The sequence below is a fragment of the Mercenaria mercenaria genome, chromosome 11, assembly GCF_021730395.1.
Source record: "Mercenaria mercenaria strain notata chromosome 11, MADL_Memer_1, whole genome shotgun sequence".
Lineage (NCBI taxonomy): Eukaryota > Metazoa > Mollusca > Bivalvia > Venerida > Veneridae > Mercenaria > Mercenaria mercenaria.
Window position 1 is genome coordinate 67998846 of NC_069371.1, and position 14012 is coordinate 68012857.

Sequence of the window (14012 nt, forward strand, 5' to 3'; positions counted from 1 at the left end):
AAACCGAATAAAGACGGCGGACGTTTACTATCTAAAAAATTATAAAACAATAATCCAATTATCATCGGCTTACCGGGACGTATTCGTTGATTCGTACTAATTTGTGTTGTTGTAGTAACACGGCGGAGGAAAAATCGAATAATTAACATCTTTGGTAATTATCTGATGCATTTACAGGCGGGCGTTTGCCTAAACGTTTACTTGAATTGAATGATTGTTTTGGTTAATTATTAAGTGAAAATCGGATCAAGTCGAAAATTTATGTAATACTTTATTCATGTCAAATAAAAAGTAATATTTAAGTATATGATATGTTATTAAGATATTTAGAAATCGTACATTTTATACATCGAAAACATAGATTTACTTTCTTTTTAATATATGATAACCTATGCTAACAGTTATCTATGTACAGAACAGAAATATTTAGCACAAGAAACTGTCTGTAAATACAAATAAATATTCAAGAATATGACTATGGTTATCTAAAATATTTTTGAAAACACACATTTACCCATCTTATGCTACTTACCGAACTGCATGTCAACAGTAAGCTGCTGTCTCAGTCTATACAATTCAATACCATTCTTAAAGCGACTTTCGTTTATCCTCTTTAGATTATTCCAGACATTTCGCGCCCTGACGCGCGCACCCATCGCGAGCCAGAACAAGAAAAAAAAAAAAAAAAAAAAAAAAAAAACAAACAACCACCCCCAAAAAAAAAAGATAAGAAAAAAAGAAAGGGAGAAAAAAAAAAAAAAAAAAAAAAAAAAAAAAAAACAAAAAACAAAAAACAAAAAAAGGGGGAAAAAAAAAAAAAAAAAAAAATAAACACCCACAACAAAAAAAAAAAGAGAGGGGGAAAAAAAAACACCCCCCCCCCCCCCCCCCCCCCCCCCCCAAAAAAGAAAAAACAAAAAAAAAAAAAAACATTTAATTTCATCTTGATGGGGATGTCACATGATTTTTTTTTATTCTTGCGCACAATCTATCGGAAAACGCGGAACATTTCAGTACGAGTTTTACTGAGTTTGCACGCGCTGCGGCTTGATTCAAAATGTCGCGCTTTATGTTTCGTTGTTGTCGCATTGTTTAAATTATGTTTTGTGGGACTGGCGCGCATGCCAGGACAAACACAATGAAGTGTGTTTTATAACCTACGGGCACGCCGATGGACATACGTATTGTCCTAATAATATACATATGCTGCAGTACAGTAACTAGTTCCTGAAATGAATTATTTCCATGTATTTGAAGTTCCAAAAAACGACACTAACTACAGCAATATTTTATTTGACAAATCTGTGTCGCACCAATGGCGGCAAAAAATCGGATAATATAGGTCGTGAGTAGCCTTTTTGAGGTACTGTGAGAGTGCTCAATAGCAGTTTTTTCGTTTTCGCCTTTTCGCCATTTAAATCATCATTATGTATGCAATAATGTCTCTGACGCACCTTGATTACTCGATTTCCAATAGGCGTTGCCTGTGATTCTGTGGACGGTTAGCTCTGTAGACTTCATTATATAACACACAGCTTTAGAGTTTTATCTGATTGTAATATAAGTAGCAAACGATTATTCTAGAATGTTTTATACTGAAATTCTGACTGATTCGCCTTCATAATCACTTGTCGTTTCAGATTCCAGAGGGAAACCGGAAGTTGTACCGCGGTTTCAACAGTAGCAAGGACTACAACCCCAACGAAATCTATGATGAAAACTTTGGACAACCGTCTCTGTGTCCATGCAAAACATGAAGACGAGACCGCAACGGGAAAATTACAGAGAATTCACTAGAGGAATACGTCGACCAGACAATGTCGATCCAACCATCTGAAATCGCATTTATCGAAAGATGGCGTTCTCCAGATCGAGGCTCCTGCGCCACCAAGTGTTGAAACTCCAAAGTGCACGTTATCCTATTGAGCATTATAAATGACTCGTTTACTACGTTGGACAAAATGTTCTTGGTCCAGTACTACAAACTGTAAAATTCGTTCACGGGATAATTTTGTAAAGGATATCAATATTCAGAGTCTATATTTTGAATCCTACACATTAGCGTTTAATTTCAGATGACCAACCTTCAAGGAAAGACAAGAAAATTCATTGTATATAAGCGTTTGTTTAAAGGAATTGCTGGAAGTCTGATCAACCACGGACTTTACATCTGTAAACAACATGTTCTGTAAAAGTTATGTTTAAAAGTTGTTTTCATGAAAATTAAAATGTTGTGTATCAAAATACACGAGCAATTACAACGTTTTTAGTGGTGCGGCTCTGTCGGTAGGTTCCTGTGTGGTGTTTAGCTTATAAAGGACAAAAAGACGACCCACAAAATACCTTGAATATCGTTAATGTAAAACTCTACATTTGTAAAACTTTTAATCGTTAAAATTCATGTTATCTATAGCACATAAATAAGCATTGTTATACCTCTTGTAAAAAACCAATTCAAAGGTCCATAAATATAGTAATTTTAATGTGATTGTTTCGCCTTTACGATAAGCCAGGGTAATAATTTTTTAACACCTGGTGTCCTTTGCGATCTCACTCAAGTTCCAGTGGATTGCATTTGCATATAGACTTTCATCATTCGCATTGCCAGTTAGACGTGTCATGCATACAGTTGTTTGTTGCTCATCATAGTTGTTATTAATTTTTCTCGTTTTGGTTGCTTCGTAAAACAAAAATAAATAACACATACCGGGTATTTCAGTGAGGGTTCGTTATGGATATTGTCACTCGGGGGTTAAAACATTTTTCCGGTTGAATAATTACAATAACATCTTCATTGGACGTGTTATTTATATAATATTGTTAGGTCGTTATTGGCATGTACGTCCTTTAAGCCTCAAATGAACTAACATAAGTTAGTTTTATTATCAACGAATGTATGAATTAATGTCTTTATTTGTTTCAAGTTATGGCCCTTTGGGTGGTGTTTCCGAACATGTAAAAGGTCATAAACCAGGATAGTAACTCAGAGTATTGATGATTTTTCACATGTCGAAATTTACGTTTGGACATTCTAGGTGAACATGAGACCAACTTCATCGCGTAACAATATCAAATATACATAATTTGGTTAAAAAACCGTCTTAACGGAATACTAACGTCGGCTTGCTCTAGATCCGGAACTTCCTGATGAGTCACTTTCTGATACGGATTTTTCTTTCTTCTGTGGTTAGGGACCGTTAACAATCAGGCCTTTGCCCTTCAGAAGCTGTATTTTATGCAGTGTTTCCTTAAAATAGTCTACATTGGGGTATTTCCCCCCTATTCTCCTTGTATGTTTCACTTTCAGTACTGAAAACACATTGTAGCTGATAACACTTTTAAAAAAGTATGGTTTTACCGCAAAATCTCGCCCTCCTTTCATTATGTCCGTGAATTTCATTGCTCATAAACCAAGTTTTCAAAAAAAAAAGAAAATAAAAATACTTGAGTAATGAGTGACCAGTTCCAGTGAAACTTGGTATATAGGTAGCGTGCATAGAAACGAAATTTGGGATTGCATGTGAGGTCACTAGGGTCAATGTCACTGTTGCTAAATCTAGAAAAACGGTATCCGTTTGCATTGGTGTATTGAAAATCAAATTGGCCCAAAAAATAGATTTTTTTCTGTGATCATCAGTGACGATCACTGTAATTAATAATAGGAAAACCGGTATCCGCCTCAAAAGCTCTAGCTGGGAGATTGAGAAGTTGGTAATTAGTCGGCCAAAGTTCGCAGTTTCTCTGGTGTTCACTGGTCTATAGCGTTGGGCAGAAGACGATCTTTTGTGCTGTGGAACACTGGATGTAGGCCTAGCCTTTTTCACACCTATTGCCGAGGGACGCGGCTGCCACACAGGTAGAGAAAATCAGTAACGGTGCGTAGTGGTGTTGTTTTTTGAGCTGTCATTTTTTCATTTCGCCTTTACATGAAGATATATTCTGGTGTAGGCATACGTGTAAATGCTAAACTTATTATATGATTAATCCTGGTCGCCAACTTTGCGAAATAAAGAAGTATTCAGCTGTTTAAATTGGACGTTTATTAAAATTGATGCGAAAATCATATTCAACGGCCCAATTCGAAGTGTTAACAAAATAATTTGATCGGATTTACCTCACACGTCAAACGATCAATCATCTGGGAATAATCCTGGCAAGTTTCAAGTCAGTCCGTACGTCTACACCGACGTTCTGACCCTCCAAAGGGACCCGGGTATAGTCATGTATGATTAACTTTACCGCAGAGGGCATTTTTAAATGATGCTCATCCCACCGAGTCAAAATATAGGATATCTTTTACGGCAGAGGGAAATTTGGTGTAAAAACGTCTGAAGGGACGTATTATATTATGACTTCGGTGTCCGTTTGCCGTCCGTTAGCAAGTTCGTGTCCGCTCTGTAACTCTTAAACCCCTTGAAGGATTTGAAACACAAATGTTCACCATATCAAGACGACGTGCAGAGCTCATATTTAGGATGGCCTTCTTTAAGGTCAAGGTCACACTTAGGGTTCAAAAGTCATACCTACGGGCGTATAATGCATCGCATTTTTCGGTGCTCTTTGGTATCGTGAAGGTAAGTTGTCGGCAATTGTCTAAAACAAATGTTATATTTTAGTAAAGTACGGTGGACGCACACTTATGATGTGTTTTTTTTCAGTTGTCACGAGCAATCGAAATAAGATGTCGTGCGATCGGAATAAGGAGTCGCAAATCTCGAGATAAGATAAGTCATGGCAGAATGACACGACAATGTGACGTATTATTACCCGTGGTATCGTGTGTCGAGCGTCACACTGTTGAACATCATCTTGTGTAACAAGCCCGGTTGGAGCCCAACACCCACACCCCAACCCCTAACCCCACAGTTGGCTGAAAAGTGACATATTCTCATCAAAGTTACATCAAACTATTTTGAAATTATATTTTCTCAAAATTTAGACCCAAAACGCACCAGAGGCCAACATTTCATACCTATATTTTGGAAATTTCCAGGAAGAGAATCCCCAGACCCTACTAAAATGAGGGGAGTACCCTTTTCCAGTACCTTAAAAGCATGACAAAGATGCACCAGAGAAATTCTACTAGGTCAACGCAAGACATGCGATACAACGCGCGATTACGTAGTCCTCAAATTATTAAAGTACTATGACGAGTACTGCGTTAGTGATCAAATCTTTAAATATTAAATATAAAACGTAGGTATGGCGCGGGGCCGTTGAAAAGCAAACGTGCAGTTCAGAACAGTATGCCATTTCAGCCCTCAATATTTACATTCGCCCTATTCTTTTCCATTGAAAATTATGACGTTCATTTCGTATGAACAGCAAAAGGAAAGGCCCGAAACTGATGTCATCGCTGTAGGGATAATACACGTTTTTTTTGTGTATTACAGTCTGCAGAAGCCCGCGGGATTGTTTGTGACCGAGACCGAAGGTCGAGGTCACAAACATATCCCAAGGGTTTCTACAGGCGTTAATACACAAAACAAACGTGTATTGTCGCTATTCTTGCATAAAAAACCATTACACGACGACTAAATGCATTGTTTTCATATGTGATGACTTGACGATTCCGGTACATTTTTTATTTACCATTCTTGTTGTTCTTGGAAACGGTAAACATGTTTTAAATATCCATAACCGGGGCACACATAACAACAACACTACTAAAAGCGTGATTTGAAGGTTTTTGAGCATCTTATTTTTATTTTTAGTTATTACAAACGTTACATTACACATAATTTTGCATATAACTTAAAAATTTGATAAACAGGAACACAATTATTTTAAGAATAACAATTTTACATTCGAATTATTTTGAGTACGAACAAACAGAGTACGGATGAGTACGAAGCTAGTGACTAGCTTTCGAGGTTTATTATATGAATTCTGCGAACAATCAGGTAAAAACAAACCGACTGATACAAACAAAAATCATTAATATAATACCTAAAAACGGGCAATAGCACAAGTTACACGCGATACTTATTTATTCACAGTTATTTACAATAACTGAACAGACGCTTTGTAAAGGGAGTAAACTCTAAGAGAAGCTAGTGCGTACATTGATGGGGGCAGTACTTTTGGGGTTGGAAACTGATACAGCTAAACATACAATGGATTACATTGTATCTATAATGCTACAAGAAGAGGTTATTATGGAAGAAACACGATGCAAATGCCAAATATCAGTCTGCGCAGAAATACATACATACGTCCCTGGCAAAGCATTTCAAAAAAAAAATCATGTATTAACAGCACGTGAATTGCCTTGTTTGCACACGATTTTTCTCCCGTTTGTACATGGGCGGATCCAGTGAAAAAAGTAGTTTTTATGCAAGAATGCTTAGTGATAACCGGCCGCTGTTTTGACGACGTCCGCATATTGTCAGGGAAAACGTTCCTTAGATGACGTCGCAGTTGTTCCGTGTGGTGAACACAATGGCCGGGAAACTGATTTTAATGTTAAATGCCACGAAATATGTGCATTTATAATATTATGTTGTTTACAAATGGAAAGGAAATATAATGTTAATATAAGAAATGAAACTATTTTTTCGGTGTTCATGCGTAATGAACGACAGAATAGGATTGGCAAATCTTGCCGATGCTATTCTGTCGTTCATTTCGCATGCACACCGAAAAAAAATCATTTCATTTCTTAATTGCATACTCATGCATGCAAGCTTTCACTCATCCAATCTTATCTCTTAAGTTGTAAAGACTGTTGAACTTACCTTATTCTGCTATGCGACATTTAGCGTTGGTGTTGAGACATATAACAGTGCCACAGCGTTGACGGAAGGGTGTATTTCCACTATGTACGTCTATGAACATGCTCAATAAAACCGAGCCTGCAACATTTTCGCTTTGGTCGTGTTGAGCGACCTGTGGAGTTTCCAATTTTTCTATTTTATAATTAAGAAATAATAAGTTACCAAACGTGGTTTATCGTAGAATAACCCGAGTTTTGAGTTCTTATGCGTAAAAATATATCACGAAGGCCGTAGGCCTAAGTGATATATTGTTTCGCATAAGAACGAAAAACTTATTTTATTCTACGTTGTAGAATTTTCTTATGTGAATAAACAATACAGGAAAGCGTTAGTACCTATCCTATTTTTGCCTGAATAATTGGAAGGGGTATCATCATGTGCCCGAGATAGCCCGGAGGGGCACCTGGGGTCTTCATGCACCATCTAAAAGCTGGAAAGTCGTCATATGACCTACATTATGTTAGGTTGACTAAAATAATTATAGAAATCAGACCTTGTTCCGGAACAGAAGTTTTTAGGAGGATTTTAAAAAAATGAAAACATGTCGACAATGATGCAGATTGGAACATTTGAAATTAAAAAGTAAAACATTTGCGCTTAATACGAGTAAATGTTCATTCGAGGTTAATTTATGACTTTCTAGCATAAAACTGCTGTTATTGTCACTTTTCGGGGGTATGGCTTATGTCTGCAAACCTTGTGTTAACAATTGTTTCTCCAGACTTCCATCAAAAGATTATGGTGTGTACGGCCTTTCATAAATCGAAACGTAAATCTCTCATCACATTTTTATCAAGAACCAAAATAATGGACGAAACAACATATAAACAGTGATACTTTATTCGAGTATTTTCGCGTGAAAGATATGAACCCTGTTTACATCGATGACATGGTAGGATAAAACCATTTCATTAACCTATTTTTCAAGTGGCAGAAAATGCATCAGATATTATCAAAATGTTTAATAAAATACTATTAGCAGCAGTACAAGGGTTCAAATGTGACAATAAATCACTTTTTGCTTTGTTTACATGACTGACTAACATGACCTTATTGCAGGCAAAAGGTAGTTTCTAATCAGTAAATATCTTTTTTTTAATTGGTGATTTCTAACCTAATATACACATTACAAAAATGACATAAAACCTCAAGAAAGTACAACAGAATTGTAAAAATGTTCATATATAAATCTGAGTTTTCCGTAAAAAATACAATACTTTGGAAAAAAGATTAGGGCACTTTCTATTTTATTAAAATCACTTGTTTAAGAAGTTTCTTCGTAATTCTTTGAAAGCCAATAATTTTCTCTTGTTAATTGTTAAGCAGCCTTTCAATTCGTTGAAATGTGTTGTCCCTTTTTCAACGGTCCGTACGTCCAGATTAAACTGAATCCAGTTTCAGACATTTTTTTTTTTGCCATCGTGTACATGTTTCAAAATCTCCTACTCCTATTTAACAAAGATAAACAACACCAACAATGGCATTCAGTGGGACACACGACATGGACTTGTGAAATTTCGAGTAAATAAAAACAAGAAAGTAGTGTTCAGTTTTATACGATATATAACGTAACAATTGAAACAGAAAGTAAACAATATATCACAACAAAAGAAAATGAATACAGATAATATTACATATGATAAAACAGTATTAAATATATCGGTATATGTTTGATTCTCAAAAAAATATTAACACTAAGACATTAGATTACATAAAATGGTTTAATGAGTTAAACAAAACGTCTTTCACTGGCATCGTAAACGTTATCACAAAATTATAGTCCTAAAGACTCTTGTAATAAAGCTTGCAATAACAGAGAAAATAAATTTATCACCGGATGACCCAAGGACACATACTCGCATACACAAATGCAAACGTATAGAGAAGTACATGTAGCACGAACAAAAATCGTAAACATTGTTTAAATTCCTACATAATATCATTCAAGTATTCTGCAAAAATTATTTCGGAAACTGTTACATATAGTTTTTTATTACATTAAATGATACATTTTTTAAACATTCAAATAAAACTAAAACAATTGTTACAATCTAGCCTAACCAAATTTATGACGCTGGTAAAGGACATCAAGAAATTAAGTTCATTTAGTCCGCATGTGTTAAGGTGAAAGTTCTACGTCAGGATTTGGATTTGATAGTATACAATACTATATTTGATCCATGCAAGGACGTTAGGTACTTCAGTAAAAGAGTAGTTCCAATACAGAAATGAGGAACAATTAGTAGAATTCTGCAGAAAACTGGCATCGACCACTTTACACACGACCAAAACAAACGTGTGTTGTTACTTTCCTAGCCTATGTACATGTACTATCAATAACACATTACTTTATAATTTGTTTTTATCAAAAGTGTTAGTTTATATCTAGGCCTTTTTATCTAAGGAAATTGAATTTTGCGGACGCTTTATTGTTTGTTCCGTGTTCTTTTGCAGTCACGTGTAGTTCAGTGTCTCCAAACATCATCACTACATCCAGCCGCTGTTGGTCTTTCCTTGGTCTCCCAAGAAATACAATTGATATCTCTCCAACCCGATAGCATCCATCATCTGATACATAAATAGGATTCTCCGACTGGGTTCTGTATACCTCCACTGTTGCCATTGAGGTACCTATGAATGGCGCGCAGAACGAATACTTTATACTTGTTTTATGTGGTACGACTGTGGTGCCCGCCTTAATAAATACTTTAAAGACATCCTCGCACTTGTACATTCCGTCGCGCAAGACTCTCTTTGAGTTGGGGTGTCGACTTTCATCAAATGGTACAGTTACACTTATACCTAAGATATGAAATATGAAAGGCATTTTCAAAGATTATTGTTTAAAAAAAATACAATTTTTTGAAATTGTAAACATTTAGTTTTCTGCAGAAATGGAATCCGTACTGTAAAAAACAATTATTAAATGTACAAATTCGGAAGCGGCATCATATATGATTAAGAAACATAAATCTGTTTACCTTTAGCAAATATAATGACTATTTGCATTGCACGCACTGAACAGTAAATACACTTTCTTTCTGTAATATATTTAAAGGCAGCCATTGTGTTGATTAGAAAACAGAACAGCTATTTTATTCTGTTTCAAGCTTTGAGAAAGAAATATACCGTAGGTGCAAGGTAGTTTTCTTGAGCTAATAGAGTCTGGATTGTGTCCGTACATTACAGCGCCTGCAAAATATAAACCGCAGTTGTTACTTTTTTTATTGAGAAAAACACCCGTGAAGTTTGTGAAATAATTACCAATTTGAAAGTTCTTTAAATCATTACATAAAACATAAAAATCGTAAAGATGATATGGTCGGATGAACAAAGACAACTCCATGTTTATTTGGATGCATTTATCGATTACTGTTAAATAATGCTTTGGATTTCAAATAGACTGAAGGCCTGTTATTAAGTTACAAACATGAATTAGATAGATTAATCAAAGCATCGAGGGGAACTGGATGAGGCAGGGTTGTGTAGATTTTTTTTTACTTTTACTGTTTTATGTCTATTGCTGTATGCCTATATTTTACCCAATCAACGTTGCAAGGCTTTTCATCAGGAAACTGGCACTTGGCCTTTCAAATTGGGAAATTTATGTACGATAATTGTCCATTTTGGGAAAAATAATCAGCCGGAAGTAAACACCGAAAGACGAATAGAATTTATCTCCCTGAAACACCGGCTAAAATCCAGGCCACGGAACATAACGAATTAGACAAGTAATGCATCACATGTAGCTCTGTGCGCCGTTAGGCTATAGTGCACTAGACAAACGCTTCCTCTGGAAATAAATAAAATGTAAACAAAATCTTAACCATCTGTTGGCATGATTTTGCGAAATCTTACCTTGCATTTTGAGAAATATCTCTGCCGCAGTTGGGAAAATATAGTATATTCTTGGATTGGAAAGCGGTCTAATATAGGCCTCTGTTATAAGGATGAAAAGCCTTGCATTAAAATGCAATTTGTCGGTAAACATTTTTTATGCCATTTGTACAAAAGCAGTTCAATAAAACTATGCCGAGGACACATTTTATCTCAAGATAAGAAACAGACCGATTTTAAAAACGTTTGGGCCACAGAATAATTTTCAATAAGTCTCACATTACACGCCCGCTTTGTGAACATTGCATTAACAGATATGTACCTGTGATCTATTTGTAACAGTTCTGGAGACAACGTATTCAGTTATTACCAAAGTTTGCTATGAGGGAAACATAAATAAGTCAACTAGCTTTAATATCATATAATGCAGATCTAAGCTGAACTAAATGTCATAAATAATAATGACTTATAGTCTTAATGGTAATATTGAATGCAGTTGGTGATGTAACCATGGGTTATAATACTTTACCATTGACATCTAAATTGTGAGGTCGCATGCAGGCCGTGGTGAAACCACAGTCTGCACTACTTCATGTAGCGCATTAACTTCTTTTGGGTGTCCTTAGGATTACACTGAGAATTCTGCGATTTTCGGAAATAAGCTTATAACTCTGATAGCGGGCAAATTCACTCCCAAACATCACAACCATCGTTACTGCGTAAAACTAAAGACTATTTAAAGCTTTCGCGCTTATTTCGGTTCCTTTTTACCCTACATATTAAAGAATGCATGATACAAGCAGTTTTGTTTTTTGAAACAACAAGGTGTACACTGACGAGATATGAAAACGCAACAAACATATACCTGAAAAGCTTTCGCGCTTATTTCGGTTCCTTTTTACCCTAGATATTAAAGAATACGTGATACAAGCAGTTTTGTTTTTTGAAACAACAAGGTGTACACTGACGAGATATGAAAACGCAAAAAACATATACCTGAACATAGTTTTACTACAAAAAGCATCACCTTGAAATGTTCAACACATACATATCTCAATACTCTATACCCACTGTGTAAATTTTTAGATCCGTTATGTTGATTAAATCTGACCATTATGGGTATAGAATATTGAGATGTGTATGTGTTGAACATTTGAAGGTGATACTTTTTTGTAAAAAAAATATATTCAGGCATGTTTGTAGCGTTTTCATATCTCGTCAGTGTATTTAAAGTACCTTTTACTACTTCTAGTCCCGCCTATTCAGGAACGATAACCTGCCTGTTGGGAAAGGCAGTTTTTATAGCATTCTTCATTATATCAGATTCAGAAAATCCGCCAACCATCATTAAAGTGTTCACGTTTCTAAGCTCTGGTTTCCGTAATAAATTTTCCACGTGGTATACCAAATTGTCCTTTGGCATCTTGAACATTCTCAAAAATATTTCATTTTCAATATTTAACCTGTCCCTTCTCTTTTTTACAGATGTGGAAAATTTGTTCTTCGGTAATGCTGTTTCAAATCTTTCTTTTGTCTTTTCTTCATAGATTTCGTAGAGAGCTGCCGGTAATTTTAGATTGATCTTGTCGTCCTCGATATCCTTGCATGCCCTCTTCTTTAGCTCTATAGTTCTCTGTAGGTCAAGGTCATCTGTCTTACACTCGTCTCTAAATTCCCGCATTACATTTGGTCCAAACAACTCGTCTAGAAACTCGTCAATTCCCTTGTCTACTACAGTACCTCCCCAAGGACCACCACTTGGAGAATGTAGTTCCTTAAGTGTACCATCTGTCTGTACCTCATGGACAGTTATGTCAACAGTGCCACCTATAAAAAAATAGATGTATCAGAAGTAATAAAATAACATTTTAACATAATAGTATTGAGTTACTCCAATGGCAAAACATGTCTGGTTTTTTATTTCGTTTTTCCCTATAACAACTTGAAGTAAAACGTAATCCCGATGTTTTAACAAATAAGATTATTTGGAGATGCTGTTGCTTCATACACACGAGTGAATTTGTAAGTGTTGTTGAAAATAACACCATCTTGAATGTGACCAATCTCTTATAGATACGAACTTTTTAACGATTGTGGTTACTTAATCATTAATACACCCGAATAAAAAGATAAAAATTATAATTGATAGATTTGATTGCCACCAATGGCATTTATGTTAAAACACGTAAGGAATCGATACTATTAGTTTTAAACTGGTATTTTAGCTTAAAAGACAAAAACTTAACTATCTATTCTTTTAGCTTTAAAGACAAAAACATAATTATCTATTCAACAACACCCACCTCCTAAATCTAAGACCATGAACTGTGCACCAGGACTAAACGATTGTGACTGTGCTTCTTTTCCTTGCTCTTTTGCTTTCGATACGACTATTTCTTTGCAGTAAATGGCAGCAGCCTCCGGTTCTAAAGCCAAAGTAAGTTGGTCATCGGGAATACCGGCCTGTGTTTGGAGAGATTTCTTATTGAAAGGTGCGTATTTAGTCTCACTAAGAAAACTTCTGAAGTTTGGAAAGAAGCAAAAATGGCTATTTGATAAAAGAAAAAATCCCAAGAACAAGCGAACAATATAAACGCATACAAAACTGAATACCTGCAACCGACATTAACGAAACTTGACCACAGTTTGCATAAAATATAAAGAAATTAGAATACTGTACCAAATAAATGTAATAATGGATATAAATGCACTCATAAATGTAATTACTATTCCGTTTATAACAAAATTAGCAATGAAATTACCTTGTCTGCGGCCTCTTTCATAAATTGTTTCGCGCCATCATGCCATATAGCTGGCACCGTAAGAACCCAGTATATATCTGTTTCACATACTTCTGCTATTCTGTTTTGCAACCTCTTCATGAGATGATCCTTTAAATATTTGATTGCTGCGGAGAAGACATCAATAGCTGGCATTCTTTTCTTCTGATCGTCATAAATCATCATGTCACGGCGAAGATTCTGATAAGAAAAAGAAAGTTTATTAATTAAATGTGAATGTTTGTTTCTTTCATATTTGTAACCATGAATCATCTTGCATCATATGACTATACATATCAGTCCTTGTGCGCGCACGTGTGTGCGTGTGTGCGTGCGTGCGTATTAAATCCAATAACACAGTAAAGGATATGCAGAGTTCTTATGACACTATCATACCAGGTCCTCACCCAGTACAGAGGCAAGAATTGTTATGCTAATACTCAGTAAGACATTCTCACTTTAGTCTTGCTGTAGGCATATTTAAAAACAGGTCAACGTCAGACTTTTTTAATTCAAAGTCTGTTGTCTTTGTTTAACATGTGGAGTATGTGGAGTTGTAGCAATTTTAAACAACCTTACAAATAGTTGATTGTGCTAAAGCTATAAACCTCACCACTTT

The 14012-nt window shown here is 35.5% G+C and overlaps 2 protein-coding genes across 2 annotated transcripts in view; both read right to left on the reverse strand.

The window, feature by feature from the left end:
* The window catches only part of LOC123532556 (heat shock 70 kDa protein 12B-like), a 38705-nt gene that overhangs the window by 17993 nt on the left and 6700 nt on the right, over positions 1-14012 (reverse strand). The window lies entirely within an intron of this gene.
* On the reverse strand, positions 8317-9966 carry LOC128546643 (heat shock 70 kDa protein 12B-like). Its single transcript, XM_053517647.1, has 2 exons — positions 9906-9966; positions 8317-9578 (listed from the first exon to the last, which is right to left on the reverse strand). The coding sequence occupies exons 1-2, from the start codon at positions 9958-9960 to the stop codon at positions 9172-9174; spliced, it is 462 nt and encodes a 153-aa protein (XP_053373622.1). The 5' UTR covers positions 9961-9966; the 3' UTR covers positions 8317-9171.

Excerpts from the sequence above, each read along its gene's own strand:
- LOC128546643 (XM_053517647.1), bottom strand. The coding sequence starts at position 9,960 with ATGTACGGACACAATCCAGACTCTATTAGCTCAAGAAAACTACCTTGC. Across the intron at positions 9,579-9,905 it reads AAAACTACCTTGCACCTACG|GTATAAGTGTAACTGTACCA; the intron begins GTATATTTCTTT and ends TTCATATCTTAG.